At 38.1% G+C, this 14058-nt stretch overlaps 1 protein-coding gene and 1 non-coding gene across 7 annotated transcripts in view; one reads left to right on the plus strand and one right to left on the minus strand.

Annotated features, from left to right (window-relative positions):
* The window catches only part of CNOT1 (CCR4-NOT transcription complex subunit 1), a 102440-nt gene that overhangs the window by 72984 nt on the left and 15398 nt on the right, over positions 1–14058 (minus strand). For all 6 annotated transcript variants that reach the window (XM_030848050.2, XM_030848047.2, XM_030848051.2 and 3 more), the window contains exon 2: positions 2213–2485. In XM_030848050.2, coding sequence (XP_030703910.1) covers positions 2213–2314 — 102 coding nt within the window. In that variant the 5' untranslated portion in view covers positions 2315–2485. The remainder of the gene's footprint in view (positions 1–2212; positions 2486–14058) is intronic.
* Positions 5350–5422, plus strand: TRNAG-UCC (transfer RNA glycine (anticodon UCC)). The gene has a single exon. It is a non-coding gene; the product is annotated as a tRNA-Gly (tRNA).

Consider the following 14058-nt stretch of genomic DNA (forward strand, 5'->3'; position numbering starts at 1 on the left):
AGCTGCATGAAACTGTTAGGTCACATTCAGACCAACACAGCTTTCAGAATGAGCCTAAGGAATTAATCCAAATAAAGGAAAAGGAGGGTAAGTCTTCACTGGCAAGGTGGTATTGGATTTGGTTCTTGAAAGAACAGAATTCCAAGAAAAGCATTTAAAACTGGACTTACAGTAGGGCCCTGAAACTTTTTACTGAGGAGCTTTGACTTTGTTCGGTAGTAAGAGGACCACTGAAGGTATTAGAACAATGAACTTAAGCACTATAATTTGTTAAAGCAGCATCAAATGTAATAAACTCCATAAGCATACACACCTGCTTTTTCAATGTACCAGAGAAACAGTGCTACATGTAAAGAAAAAAATCAAACAGAAATATATAATTCTAAGAATTGAGCTTTTCCATTAGAGAGAAGAGTTGCCCAAGCTTGAGTTTCTAGGAATCTATCCCACAAACATACTGACAGATATATGCATGCAAGAAATAACCTTGTAACAACACTGTCAATAGCAAAAAAAAAAAAAAAATTTTACATAACCTAAATGTGCATCAATAGTGAAGTAAATTCTATATGATTCACCCATACCATGGTTTACTATGCACCCTTAAAAGAATGAAGCTTTTTGTGTACGGATAAGGAATCATTTCCAGGATAAACTAGTTAACTAAACAAATTAAATAAATCAAGATGCAGAACAGTTTATACTGTATGTCACCATATGAAAAGGGATGGGAAATATTTCCCTATTTTCCATATGCAAATATCTTTGTAAGGACAGTTAAGAAATAGCTAGTATCAGTTGCCTATGGGTAGGAGAAATGGGTAGCTAGAGTAATCAGGTTAATATACTATCTAGTTTTTTAAATTTATTTATTTTTGGCTGCACTGGGTCTTTGTTGCTGCACGCAGGCTTTCTCTAGTTGCGGCGAGCGGGGGCTACTCTTCATTGTAGTGTGCGGGCTTCTCATTGTGGTGGCTTCTCTTGTTGTGGACCACGGGCTCTAGGCTCACAGGCTTCAGCAGTTGTGGCATGAGGGCTCAGTAGTTGTGGCTCGCGGGCTTAGTTGTTCTGCGGCATGTGGGATCTTCCTGGACCAGGGCTCAAACCCATGTCCCCTGCACTGGTCAGGGAAGTCCCACTATATTATCTATTTTAAAAATAAAATTAGGGCTTCTCTGGTGGCAGGGTGGTACTTCCCTGGTGGTCCAGTAGGTAAGAATCCACCTTCCAATGCAGGGGATGCGGGTTCAATCCCTGGTCGGGGAACTAAGATCCCACATGCCCTGGGGCAATTAAGCCCATGTGCCACAACTAGAGAGCCCAAGTGCCGCAACAACTGAGCCCATGTGCTCTGGAGCCGCAACTAAGACCTGACGCAGCCAAATAAACAATAGAAAATTTAAAAAAGATTGTGGGGGTACAAACTGAAATTTCTCCAAAGATATACAAATAAGCACATGAAAAGGTGCTCAGCATCATTAACTCTAAATCAAAACTACAATGGGATACCAGTTCACACCCACTAGAATGGCTAAAAGCAAAGACACACAGTAACAAGTATTAGTGAGGATCAAGAAAAACTAGAGCCTTCATACACTGCTCCTAGAAGTGAAAAGTGATACAGTGTTCTGGAAAACAGTCTAGCAGTTCTTTAGAAAGTCAGAGTTACCATGTGACCCAGCAATTCCATTTTTTGGTAAATATCCTCAAACTTTAAAATAAACATCCACCCAAAACTTGTAAATGAATGTTGACAGCCACAATATTCACAACAGCCAAAAGGTGGAACCAAACCTAAATATCTAAATGCATGCTCCAACATGGATCAACCTTGAAAACTTATGCTAGTGAAAGAAGGCAGAAACAAAAGGCCTCATATGGTATGATTCCATTTATATGAAATGTCCAGAAAGGCAAATCCATGGAAGCACAAAGTAGGTTAGTGGTTACCAGGGGCTGGAGGGAAGAAGAAATGGAAAGCAACTGCTAATGGATTCAGGTGTTTCTTTTAGGGGTGATGAAAACATTCTGGAGTTAGATGGTGACAGCTGAACAACCTTGTGAAAGCTCTCTTTTATATATTAAACTGAAATCACTTGAAATAAGGAGCAAAGGTTACTTTTCATGCAACATACCCACAAAAATTTCCAATTTTCTTTTCACTGCATACTCATTCCTTTAATGGTGCTTGTTTTCTCACTAGTTTACTTACATGCTGTATTTCCTGCTGGCTGGCTCGGTAGTTTTTCTTGGTTAAATTGTCCACCAGGTAGCTGATTTGAGACAAGGCCAGCGAGAGCGAGTCAAGATTCATTGCTGGTTGGGGCGGAAGCAGGCGGCCGAGCCCGGCGCAAAATCACCATTATTCCCCTTTAGTCACCTCAGAGGCAGGTTAATGCTTTCTTTGTAATTAGCCTATATCTGATGTCTGTACAGTGTCTTCAGTTCTTTACCAGGGGTCTTACTCTGTTCTGAAACATGGCACCTGGTAAAAAAAAAAAAAAAGATATTTTAATTAGTTAATGTTTTATTAGGGTTAAAAAGGGTTAAATAACCATCTTTCCATCTTAATACCTGAAATATCACTAAGCATTTTTTTTAAAAAAGTAAGATGTCTCAACCACTATTGATAAAAGATGCCAAGTTTTAAAAATTAGGTAGGGCTGGTATAAAAAAGAAAAATCACACCCACCCACCCACAAAAAAGTTGTCGTTTTAGCAAGATGTCCTATAATATTTGAGGCTTCTACTCTATCAATTTCAATGATAATTTATACTATCCCCTTTAGAAGCCACAGAAAACTGATTAAGTAAAATTAGGGTCTGTGGAAAGAAACACTCATCTGACATTTTCAATCCCTCTTCTCACACTATCTACAACTTATTTATAAGATCCCATTTATTCACCTTACAACTTATGTATTGCTTCAGAATCAGACAATAGTTTGGTCTTTAAGCTTTATCTTAGGATATATGTTTTCGGTATTTGAACGGCTAGCTTAAAAGTAAGTTAAGGGCCTCAGAACCCAAATTCCTTCCTGCACTAGGAAAATTTAGAAAGGGAAGCTCGAAGCAGCAATATAGCTAAAATGACAGGATGCTTATCATTTTAATTCCAACAACCTGGTGAGTCAGAGGAACATTCTGTATCACAACACAAAAAAACAAACAAAGAACACAAGTGTTTTTAAGAATTCACCAAGTACCACTGCTGAAACAAAAATCTTTGAATCCAAGGAGCTAAGCTTGTCCACAGCTTCATAATCTGAAATCTGCTCATACTTTCATTACCATCAGAACTTACTATGTAAGGTAAAGAAAATTCATGAAGATTAAAAGCCCCTTGGTAAGGGCATTTAAGCCTTAATCTTTAATAACTTATTAACAATGTAGAAAGACTACACTGTCCCTACATTTTTGTTCTGTTTTGTTCATACAAAGCAAAGATTCTACCTATGCTATCCTTTTCCACATCCTCCCTAAAAAAAAAAGAGAGAGAATCTTGGGAATGTGGCAAGTTATTTTTGTTTATTCTAAAGTAATAACATATGAGAAGTTAAAGATAAACTGTGTTTATAGCTATCCATTATATGTAACTAAACTTGCTTGCTATAAATTCTTAGAGCAAGCTGTTCCTTCATATTACGATGACAGCATATTTTCTGTATCAGACAATCAAAAATCCAAGTCTGAGAACACACCATAAAACAGAGGACTTATCAGATTGTTAACAACATTATTAACTGGTACCATCTTTTCTGAAACTCAAAGTGGCAATATTGTAAATAAAGAGTTTCTTACACTACCCCTGAACCTAAATTCCACAATTAAGACTGTATCCCTCCATGTATATTGCCTCAACAACTCAAGGAAACAGAGGTTTTGACTGAAATACTGTGTATCATAGCAAAAAGAAAGTGCAGCAAAAAGTAACTGCTTAAATAAATTATGGTATATCCAAACAAGGCAGTTGTTAAAAAGAATGAAGCAAAACTGTGCAGGAAAGATACTCATTAAGACAAAAAAAAAAAGGACACAGATAAGAATTCCCTGGTGGTCCAGTGGTTAGGACTTGGCATTCTCACTGAGTGGCCCCAGGTTCAATCCCTGGCCAGGAAACTAAAGATCCTGCAAGCTGCACGGTGCGACCAAAACACTAAACTAAAACTAAAACAATAAAATAAAACGTTCATTCTTAGTACCAAATATAATTCAAAGTATTTTTAATTTTTACAAGTTGCGTTCAGCTAAAACTGTATTATTCAAAGTATATTATTCACAGGAACAGTAGTTACTTTACACTATATTACACACATCTAATAATTATTATTCACAATTACATACAAAAAGGCAATAGATGATAAGAGTTTGCAAGACATAAAGTTTCTCCTTGCTCAGAATTTGTATCACAAATGCTGACACAGAGGGACAACAGAATCACTTTATCATGAAATAGATGTGATCATAGCCGATTTTAATTATTTTTTTACCTATGGTACAGCACAAATCCAGCAAAACAAGTGTTGAACGACCTTCCAAGAAAATGAATTCCTGATACTTTGGCACTTCAACTTTATCTTCTGATACGAGCCCCATGACAAGGGTTACAACTTCTCCATGTTAACATCTAAAGGCTGTGAAGGAGGGAATTCCCTGGTGGTCCAGTGGTTAGGACGTGGCGCTTTCGCTGCCAGGACCTGGGTTCAATCCCTGGTTGGGCAGCTAAGATCCCACAAGCCTCGAGGCATGGACAAAACAAACAAACAAACAAACAAAAAAGACTGCGAAGGATAAAAATACTAGTGTAACACAAATTTCAACAAGCCAATCGTCATTACATGAGCAAGTTAATGCATTAAACTAATGACCAATTTTGAACCATCACCTTATGAGATCTATTAGTAGGATGACAACATAATTTATTAACCAAACTACGACGCTTCTGAAAATAAAGAGGGTACCATTAACAATTTACACCAAGACAACAGGTATAAACTAGGACACGTGATCACCTTAACCATCCAGAAGCCTTAGACAAGCTGATCCCTCCCTCCAAGATACACCTTTGTTACTTTGTTTCTAAAATGCCATTTCACTGGTCTCTTGTTCTCAGTCTCCTTTACTGGCCCTTCCTTTTTTTGACCTCGCAGTATTGGAGTCCTTGGACTTGTCTATATTCACTTTCTTGATATACTTCAGTCTTATGGCTTTCAAAACCACCTATAGCAATAACTCCTATAAGTTCTATCTCCAACCCAAATTTCTCACGATGTCTAGAAATATATTATTTAATTTCCTAATGACATCTCAAATATTGTACAACATGTTCAAAACTGAACTCCTGGGACTTCCCTGGTGGTCCAGTGGTTAAGACTCTGCACTTCCAATGCAGGGGGCTCGGGTTCGATCCCTGGTCAGGGAACCAAGATCCCACATGCCGCGTGGCACAGCCCAAAAGAAAAAGAGCTCCTGATCTTCACACCCTGCCCCCATAATGTTCCACCCCATATCAGTTGATACCAACTCTGTCCTTAAAGTTACTGAGGCCAAATTCTTAGACTTCCCACTCCCCATAATCAATCTGTCAAAAAATTCTTTTGGCTCTACCTATAAAATATACACAGAATCCAGTCATTTCTCACCATAGCTATGATAACAAAGCACCATCATTTCTCACTTGGATTACTATGTTAACTTCCTAACTAGTCTTCCTGCTTCCACCCTTGCTCCCTACAAGTCTATTCTCAACACAACAGCCAAAGAAAAAGACTTTTCAAATATTAAAAACTCAGGGCTTCCCTGGTGATGAAGTGGTTGAGAAACCGCCTGTCAGTGCAGGGGACACAGGTTCGATCCCTGGTCCGGGAAGATCCCGTATGCCGCAGAGCAACTAAGCCTCTGTGCGACAACTACTGAGCCTGCGCTCTAGAGCCCGCGAGCCACAACTACTGAGCCCACATGCCACAACTACTGAAGCCCGAGCGCCTAGAGCCCGTGCTCCGCAACAAGAGAAGCCACCAGAATGAGAAGCCCGCGAACCGCAACGAAGAGTAGGCCCTGCTCGCTGCAACCAGAGAAAAACCCGCGCGCAGCAATGAAGACCCAACGCAGCCAGAAACAATAAATAAAATAAATAAATTTATATATATAAAAAAAACCTCAGATAGGTCATCCTGTGCTCAAAACCCTCCACTGACTCAGAATGGAAGCCTGAGCCCTTATAATGGCCTATGAACGAACGCAACTTGATGGAACCTAGCCACCGGTACTCTTCTGGCCTTCCTCTTCTTCACTCCCCCTTGCTCAATCCCCTTTAGCTACAATGGCCTCCTTGCTGCTTCTCCAGCACACTCTCACCTTAGATGCCTCTGCCTGGAATCCTCTTCTTCCAGATACCCAGATGGCTAACTACCTCACTTCTTCAAGTCTACACAAATGTCACCTTCTCAGTGAGGATCACCCTGACCACAAAATTGCAACCCCCACCCTTTTTTCCACATTACATCACCAAACATGGGTAACATTTATATTTGCCCATCTCCTCATATGTAAATTCCATGAAGGCAGTGATCATAATTGTCTATTGTTCACCAACTTATTACAAGCACTACATAGTAGGAGCTCACTACATATTTGAAGAGCTGTAAACTGAAGCTTAGGATTTTGCAACCTATATTTTGACTCTACCAAAAGGCATGGAAACCCACTGAAATTTTCCTAGTCAGAAATAACAATCACACGAGAGGAAATAACAATCACATGAGAGTAAATAACAGATGATTTTTAATTTCACTGCCTCAGTAGCATACACTACCAAGTTGTTAAGACCCTTCTAAGTAACCTTTAGCATCATAATGTGTATATATAAATTGAGTCACAATGTTTTATAGAACATGTTTCTTGAAATATGTTAAATGCAAAGCTATAAAGTGACTATTCAACAGCTTTCCACTAAAATGTTTAGATGTTAAATTCTTTCAAGATCACTAAATTTGAGATTCCAAGATATTCCTTAACTGTAAGGAATTTGTGGCCCAGGAGCATTCTATTTGTATATGCAGTGCCTAGTATTGGTCTCCATAATACACCAGGGACTCAGAGACTTTAAATAATTATTAATTTCCTATCAAGGCAAAGTCTTAAAGAACAGTTCAAAAACAGCTACCACTTCAATAGGCCTCCTTATCTTCATTATTAAAAATGTACACAGGCATAGTCTTCCAAAACCCCAAAGGACTTGTTATCACAGAGCAGGGATTTCAACAGTGGAAACAATAATAGCAACAATCTTGCAACAAAAACACTAAATCCTTCCAAGCAGTAATTCTACTACTGTTATTCCCCCCAGCATTTCTCAATTTAACACTATGAATGAAAGGGCACTGACATTTGACAGCAATATACTATAAGACAGCTGTTACCTGAACAGTGATAACAAAAAATCTCCCAAAGATATGGTTGTATAAAAAGTAAAACAGCAATTCTGGAAGACTGTTTAAATGTGTTCTCAGTATTTTTCCTAATATTTAAAATTTTAGAAACAATCTATATATCCGTCAGTGAAGGATTATCTACCTACATGGAATGGAATCCCACCCAACATGTGAAAGACATTTAAAACGCAGTTTTGCTGTAAACATTCACTACACACTGGAAAATGAAAGAAAGCTTATAAAATGGTATGTAGACGTCCAACTTATGTAAAATTACTTCACATTTTAACTGGAGAACACTACACAGTATTACAAATTGTTTCCTAAACACCCAATCTAAGGAATACAGAAGCAGTTGTGGTTTATAGCTAAACCTCTAAGTGTTATGTAAAAGAATACCCATGACACTGACTGAAAAGCTGCAGTACTATGAACAGCATGATCCCATCCCATAAACACATCCATGTTAACATGTGCAAAAAAATAAGCTCTAGATTAACAGAGATTACAGAGAGGATTTCACTTAAAATTCCATTTTTACAGAAGTCCAAGAAATCTATACACTTCATACATGTAACATATGCACAATGTTATTCACTGCAGCAATATTTATCACAGCAAAGGAATGGCCGTGAGTTAGTGACTGGTGAATAAACATCTTGGACTATGTACAAAGTAGTCTACCCTTTGTTTAAGCTTTAATTTCTATATATATGCTACTTTTTGTTTTGTATGTATGCATACATATATGTAGTTGCTTTTTTGCAAAAAATACACAGGAAAGATCAGACATAAACTAATAAAAAGTTACCTATACTGGAGTGGGTGAGAACTGGGTAGATGACATAGAAATCAGAACAAAAATTCACAGATTGTATCTTTTATATGGTTTTGACTTTTGAACCATATTTACGTTTGAAATTTAATTAAATAAGATAAAAACTAATATCAAGCACAAAGAATGAACTGGAATATCAAGCTGATAACAAAGAACACAGTGAAAACAAATATTTCAAGTAACTACTGAACACAGTATCTGAACAACCCTTGATGTACAGTGGGATATATTTTTAAGGACAGAGAAAATTCAAAGAAATTTGACTCAATAAGCTTACTGTTAGCAATAATATTTCATTGCAATTTTAAGCTACTTTTATATATTACTGGATACAGCAAATAAATTAATAGGAATCCAGATTCAGTGCAGATCAATGTAGTAAAGATGAAACTTTTAAAAACCTGAAATATTTTATTCAAAATAGAAGTATCAACAGGAACTCATTTTTAAAATTTCCTAATTGAGTCTAATAAAACATACTAGATTGTACAATAAAAACTACAAAACTGTTTAAAGAAATCAATAGAAAGATGACAGGAACAGGGGACATTCCCTGGTGGTGCAGTGGTTAAGAATCCGCCTGCCAGTGCAGGGGCCACAGGTTCAAGCCCTGGTCCAGGAAGATCCCACATGCCGTGGAGCAACTAAGCCCTTGTGCCACAACTACTGAGCCCATGTGCCACAATTACTGAAGCCCGCACACCTAGAGCCTGTGCTCTACAACGGGAGAAGCCACCGCAATGAGAAGCCTGCGCACCACAACGAAGAGTAGCCCCCACTCGCTACAACTAGAGAAAGCCCGTGCGCAGCAACCAAGATCCAATGCAGCCAAAAATAAATAAATAAGTAAACTTTAAAAAAAGACAGGAACAAATGGAAGGACATTCCATGTTCATGCATTGAAAGAGTTAATATTGTTAAAATGTCCCGGCTACCCAAAGCCATCTACAGATTCAACACAATCCTTATCAAAATTCCAATGCATTTTCCATAGGGGGGAAAAAAAAATCCTAATTTTTTTTTTTTTTTTTTTTGGCGGTACGCGGGCCTCTCACTGTTGTGGCCTCTCCCGTTGCGGAGCACGCTCAGCGGCCATGGCTCATGGGCCTAGACGCTCCGTGGCATGTGGGATCTTCCCGAACCGGGGCACGAACCCGTATCCCCTGCATCAGCAGGCAGACTCTCAACCACTGCGCCACCAGGGAAGCCCAAAAAATCCTAAAATTTTTATGAAACCACAAAAGATCCTGAATAGCCAAAGCAATCATAAAAAAGAAAAAAACCAGGGACTTCCCTGGTGGCACAGTGGTTAAGAATCTGCCTGCCAATGCAGGGGACACGGGTTCAAGCCCTGGTCTGGGAAGATTCCACATGCCGTGGAGCAACTAAGTCCATGCGCCACAACTACTGAGCCTGAGCCTGCGCTCTAGAGCCCGCAAGCCACAACTACTGAGCCCACGTGCCTAGGGCCTGTGCTCTGCAACAAGAGAAGCCACAATGAGAAGCCCACGCAAACCACAACGAAGAGTAGCCCCTGCTCGGTGCAATTAGAGAAAGCACTCACGCAGCAATGAAGACCCAACGTGGACAAAAATAAATAAATTTATTTATTAAAAAAAAGAGAACCTACAGAAAGGGAGAGAATATTTGCAAACCATGTATCAGATAAGGGGTTAATATTCAAAGTTCATAAAGAACTCATTCAACTCAATAACACAAAAACAAAACACATGTGATTTAAAAATGGGCAGAGGAACTAAGTAGACAAAGATGACATCACAATAGCCAACAGGTACATTAAAACTCTAATCCTCAGGGAAATGCAAATCAAAACCACGGTATCACCTCACACCTGTAAGAATGGCTATCAATAGGAAGACAAGAGGTTAAGTGTTGGCAAGGATGTGTAGGAAAGGGAACCCCTATGCACTGTTCGTGGGATTATAAACTGGTTCAGTCACTATGGAGAACAATGTGGAGGTTCCTCAAAAAATTAAAAACTACCATACAATCCAACAATCCCACTTCTGCATACACATCCAAAGATGAAAATAGGTTATCAAGGAGATATCTGTACTCCCATGTTTATTGCAGTATTATTCACAATAGCCAACATATGGAAACAACCTAAGTGTCCATCAATGGATGAACGTATAAAGATGCAGGATATACAGCGGACCCTTGAATGACACAGGTTTGAACTACGTGGGTCCACCTATACGCAGGTTTTGTCAGTAAATATGTACTATGGCACTACACAATCTGTGGTTAGATGTGGAACTGCACATAATGACACCAACTGTAAAGTTATATGTGGGAACTGATGCCCCTAATTCCACATTGTTCAAGAGTCAACTCTGTATACAATGGAATTCGATTCAGCCATGAGGGGGAAAAAACATCCTGCCATATGCTGTAACATGGTTGGGTCCTGAGGACATTATGCTAAGTGAGATGAGTCAGACAAAGACCATGACTTCCCTTCTATTCCACAAAGAACCTCCCCCCCACCTAACTTATAGATACAGAGAGGTGATAACTGATTGATGGTTTCCAGAGGTATGCATGTATTAAATTTTTATGTGAAGGTGGTCAAAAGGTACAAGATTCCAGTTATAAAGTAAATAAGTCCTGGGGATGTAATGTACAACATCTAGAATGTACAACTTTTAGAATAAATCTTGAAAGTCAGGAAAAAAGGAAAAAACAGATTTTTTCATAACTCTGTGTGGTGATGTTTAGATTTATTGTGATCATTTTGAAATATATGCAAATTTCAAATCATTATGTTGTACACCTGAAACTAATATAGTATGTTGAGCATCTTAATAAAAAATAAATTAAGGGACTTCCTTGGTGGCGCAGTGGTTAAGAATCCACCTGCCAGCCAATGCAGGGGACACGGGTTCGAGTCCTGGTCCGGGAAGATCCCACATGCCGTGGAGCAACTAAGCCCACGTGCCAAAACTACTGAGCCTGTGCTCTAGAGCCTACAAGCCACAACTACTGAGCCCATGCGCCGCAACTACTGAAGCCTGTGTGCCTAGAGCCCGTGCTCCACAACAAGAGAAGCCAACGCAAAGAAAAGCCTGTGCGCTGCAATGAAGACCCAGAGCAGCCAAAAATAAATAAATAAAATAAATTTATTTAAAAATTAATTAATTAAAATGTAAAAAAAATTGAACTTGAAAAAACCAAGTGGAATGGTGGTTACCAGGCGTGGGGGACTGGGTGTTTAAAGGTACACATTTGCAACTAGTAGATAAATAAGTCCTGGAGATCTAATACATAGTACAGTGATTACACACAACAAAACTGTATTATAAACATTAAATCTGCTAAGATCTTAACTGTCCCCACCACTAGAAGAAAGGATGATAATTATACATTGATAGAGGTGTTAGCTAACAGTACAATGGCAATCATATTGCAATATAAATGTATCAAATCAATGTGTTATACACCTTAAATGATACCCCAAAAGCAATGAGCCCATCTAACTTCTGGATCATGGTTTCTAAATACTAAAAAGAACCAAGGTTCCTTGGAGATATGACTAACAAGGAAGATGCAAGGTGAGTTTGGCTCATCCTATGACAAAAATAGGAAACACTTAAAAATTTCGTCAGAGAGAAATGAGCCAATTAAAAGGATTCTTCTAATTTTGGGTCTATCTGAGCACCAAAAGGAACTTATAAGCAATGTTTCTATAATCTTCCCTAAATGCAGCATCATTTAGAAATGCTTGAGGGAACAAAACATAGAAATAATCTGGTGATTTTACTATTGCCAATCTGTATACTCTAAATTGTTAATTTATCTCAAACATATATATTTTTGAATCCACACACACTGGTGATCAAGTTTACTTTTTGCAGCCACAAATTTCTTTCTACGAATTCTAAGTTGTTCATATGTGTGCAGATGAAGAAAATTCCAAACAGTTAAGCATCCTGACATAAAAAGAAGATTAAATGAAAATGTGTTACCTAAATCTGAAATTTCAGTAAGCCACTATGGATAAAAGTTCCTTCCAATAAATCATAGGGTAAAAAAATTGACTACAACTATAATACAGTGAATAAGAATCCCTAAATCCATGATTATACTTAAAGAGGAAGGACAAGATGCACCAGAAAGGTGCTGGCTAACAAATTTAGAAAGTATAAAAGAAAAATAAAGTTACCATTGTGTAATACCCCTGACCAGTATAAAAACTGATTCAGGCAAGAATCACCAATGCCTAAAAATCCTCAGGTGGGACATTTGTACAGTATTACCCACTAATTACAAAGGGAAAGAAATGTTCCTCTACCATAGAGATATGACTGTCACTACCTTAAGTAAATGATCAAGTTACTAATGGTGAGACTACCCAACAAATGTGCCTACTGATGTGTTGCAATGTGAAGTGTCACTTTGGAGTATTCTTGCCAAAGATGGCTAACATAAACCTAACCACACCTCTACACCTATCAATTCACAGGAAATAAAGGGTTTAAGGAACAAGTTTAACTATACATGAGAACCTAATCAGACAAATCCAAGTGTTGGATTATTCTACCAGACCACTGGCCTACACTCGCGAGCCAGAAAGTCAGGAAGAGAGAGGAGAAAGTGGGGTCTGTTCTAGATTACAAAACCAAAATGAAAAGGTTTAACGTGAACAGTAATCTGAGCTTGATTCAAAAAAGCTATAAAAGGGTGGTCCAGTGATTAAGACTCCACGCTCCCAATGCAAGGGGCCCAGCCAGGTTCGAGCCCTGGTCAGGGAACTAGATCCCACATGCCGCAACTAAGAGACCACGTGCCCTCAACTAAGACCTGCCGCAGCCAAATAAATAAATAAATATTTTTTTAAAAAGCTACAAAAGATATTCTTGAGGCATCTGGGGAAGTTTTTAAACTGACTGGATATTATAAAAGTATTTAATATTCTGGGAGGGATAAATTGGGAGACCGGGATTGACATATACACACTACTATATACAAAAAAGGTCACTAATAAGGACTTACTGTATAGCACAGGGAACTCTACTCAACATTCTGTAATGGCCTATATGGGAAAGGAATAAGTGGATATATGTATGTGTATAACTGATTCACTTTGATGTATACCTGAAACTAACACAACATTGTAAATCAACTATACTCTAATATAAGGTTTTTTAAGTATTTAATATTCTTAGATGTAGTATGACTATGCCAGAAAGTCTTAACTTGTAGGAGATACATGCCGAAACATCTGGGATCAAATACTTCAGTAAAAATATAAAAATATAGAGAAAATAAACATGGCAAAACGTTAACTGTTTAATCTAGGAAGAAGTTATGGGATTGTTCACTGTATTATTCTTTGCATTTTTCTGTACGTGTGAAATTTTTCTTAACAAAACTGAGGATGGGGGCATGTATTACCTTTATAATTTAAAGCAGGAATTACAAGCACGTGATAGGATTTCCAAAAATTCACTTTGTACTCAAGTGTATTTTAATTTTTACAAGTATATGGTAATTTTTACAAAATGAAAATTTAAGCTAAGTTTAAGCAATTTTTAAAATAATTCAAAATTTAAAGCCATAATACCAGTAACTACACATAACACAAGGGTAAATGACCTTGAATAAGTGATGAACCTCTATGCTTCCCCCTCCCCATTGGTAAAATTAGGCCTCAACTATATCACAGCTTTCCCAAAGGGTTTATCTTTAAGAGGCAGGAGGTGTAGCAGGGATAAGGATCTCCTAAGCCCTCAAGGCAACAACAGGAGGTATCCATTACAAGCA

The sequence above is a fragment of the Globicephala melas genome, chromosome 19 (assembly GCF_963455315.2).
Source record: "Globicephala melas chromosome 19, mGloMel1.2, whole genome shotgun sequence".
Taxonomy (NCBI): domain Eukaryota; kingdom Metazoa; phylum Chordata; class Mammalia; order Artiodactyla; family Delphinidae; genus Globicephala; species Globicephala melas.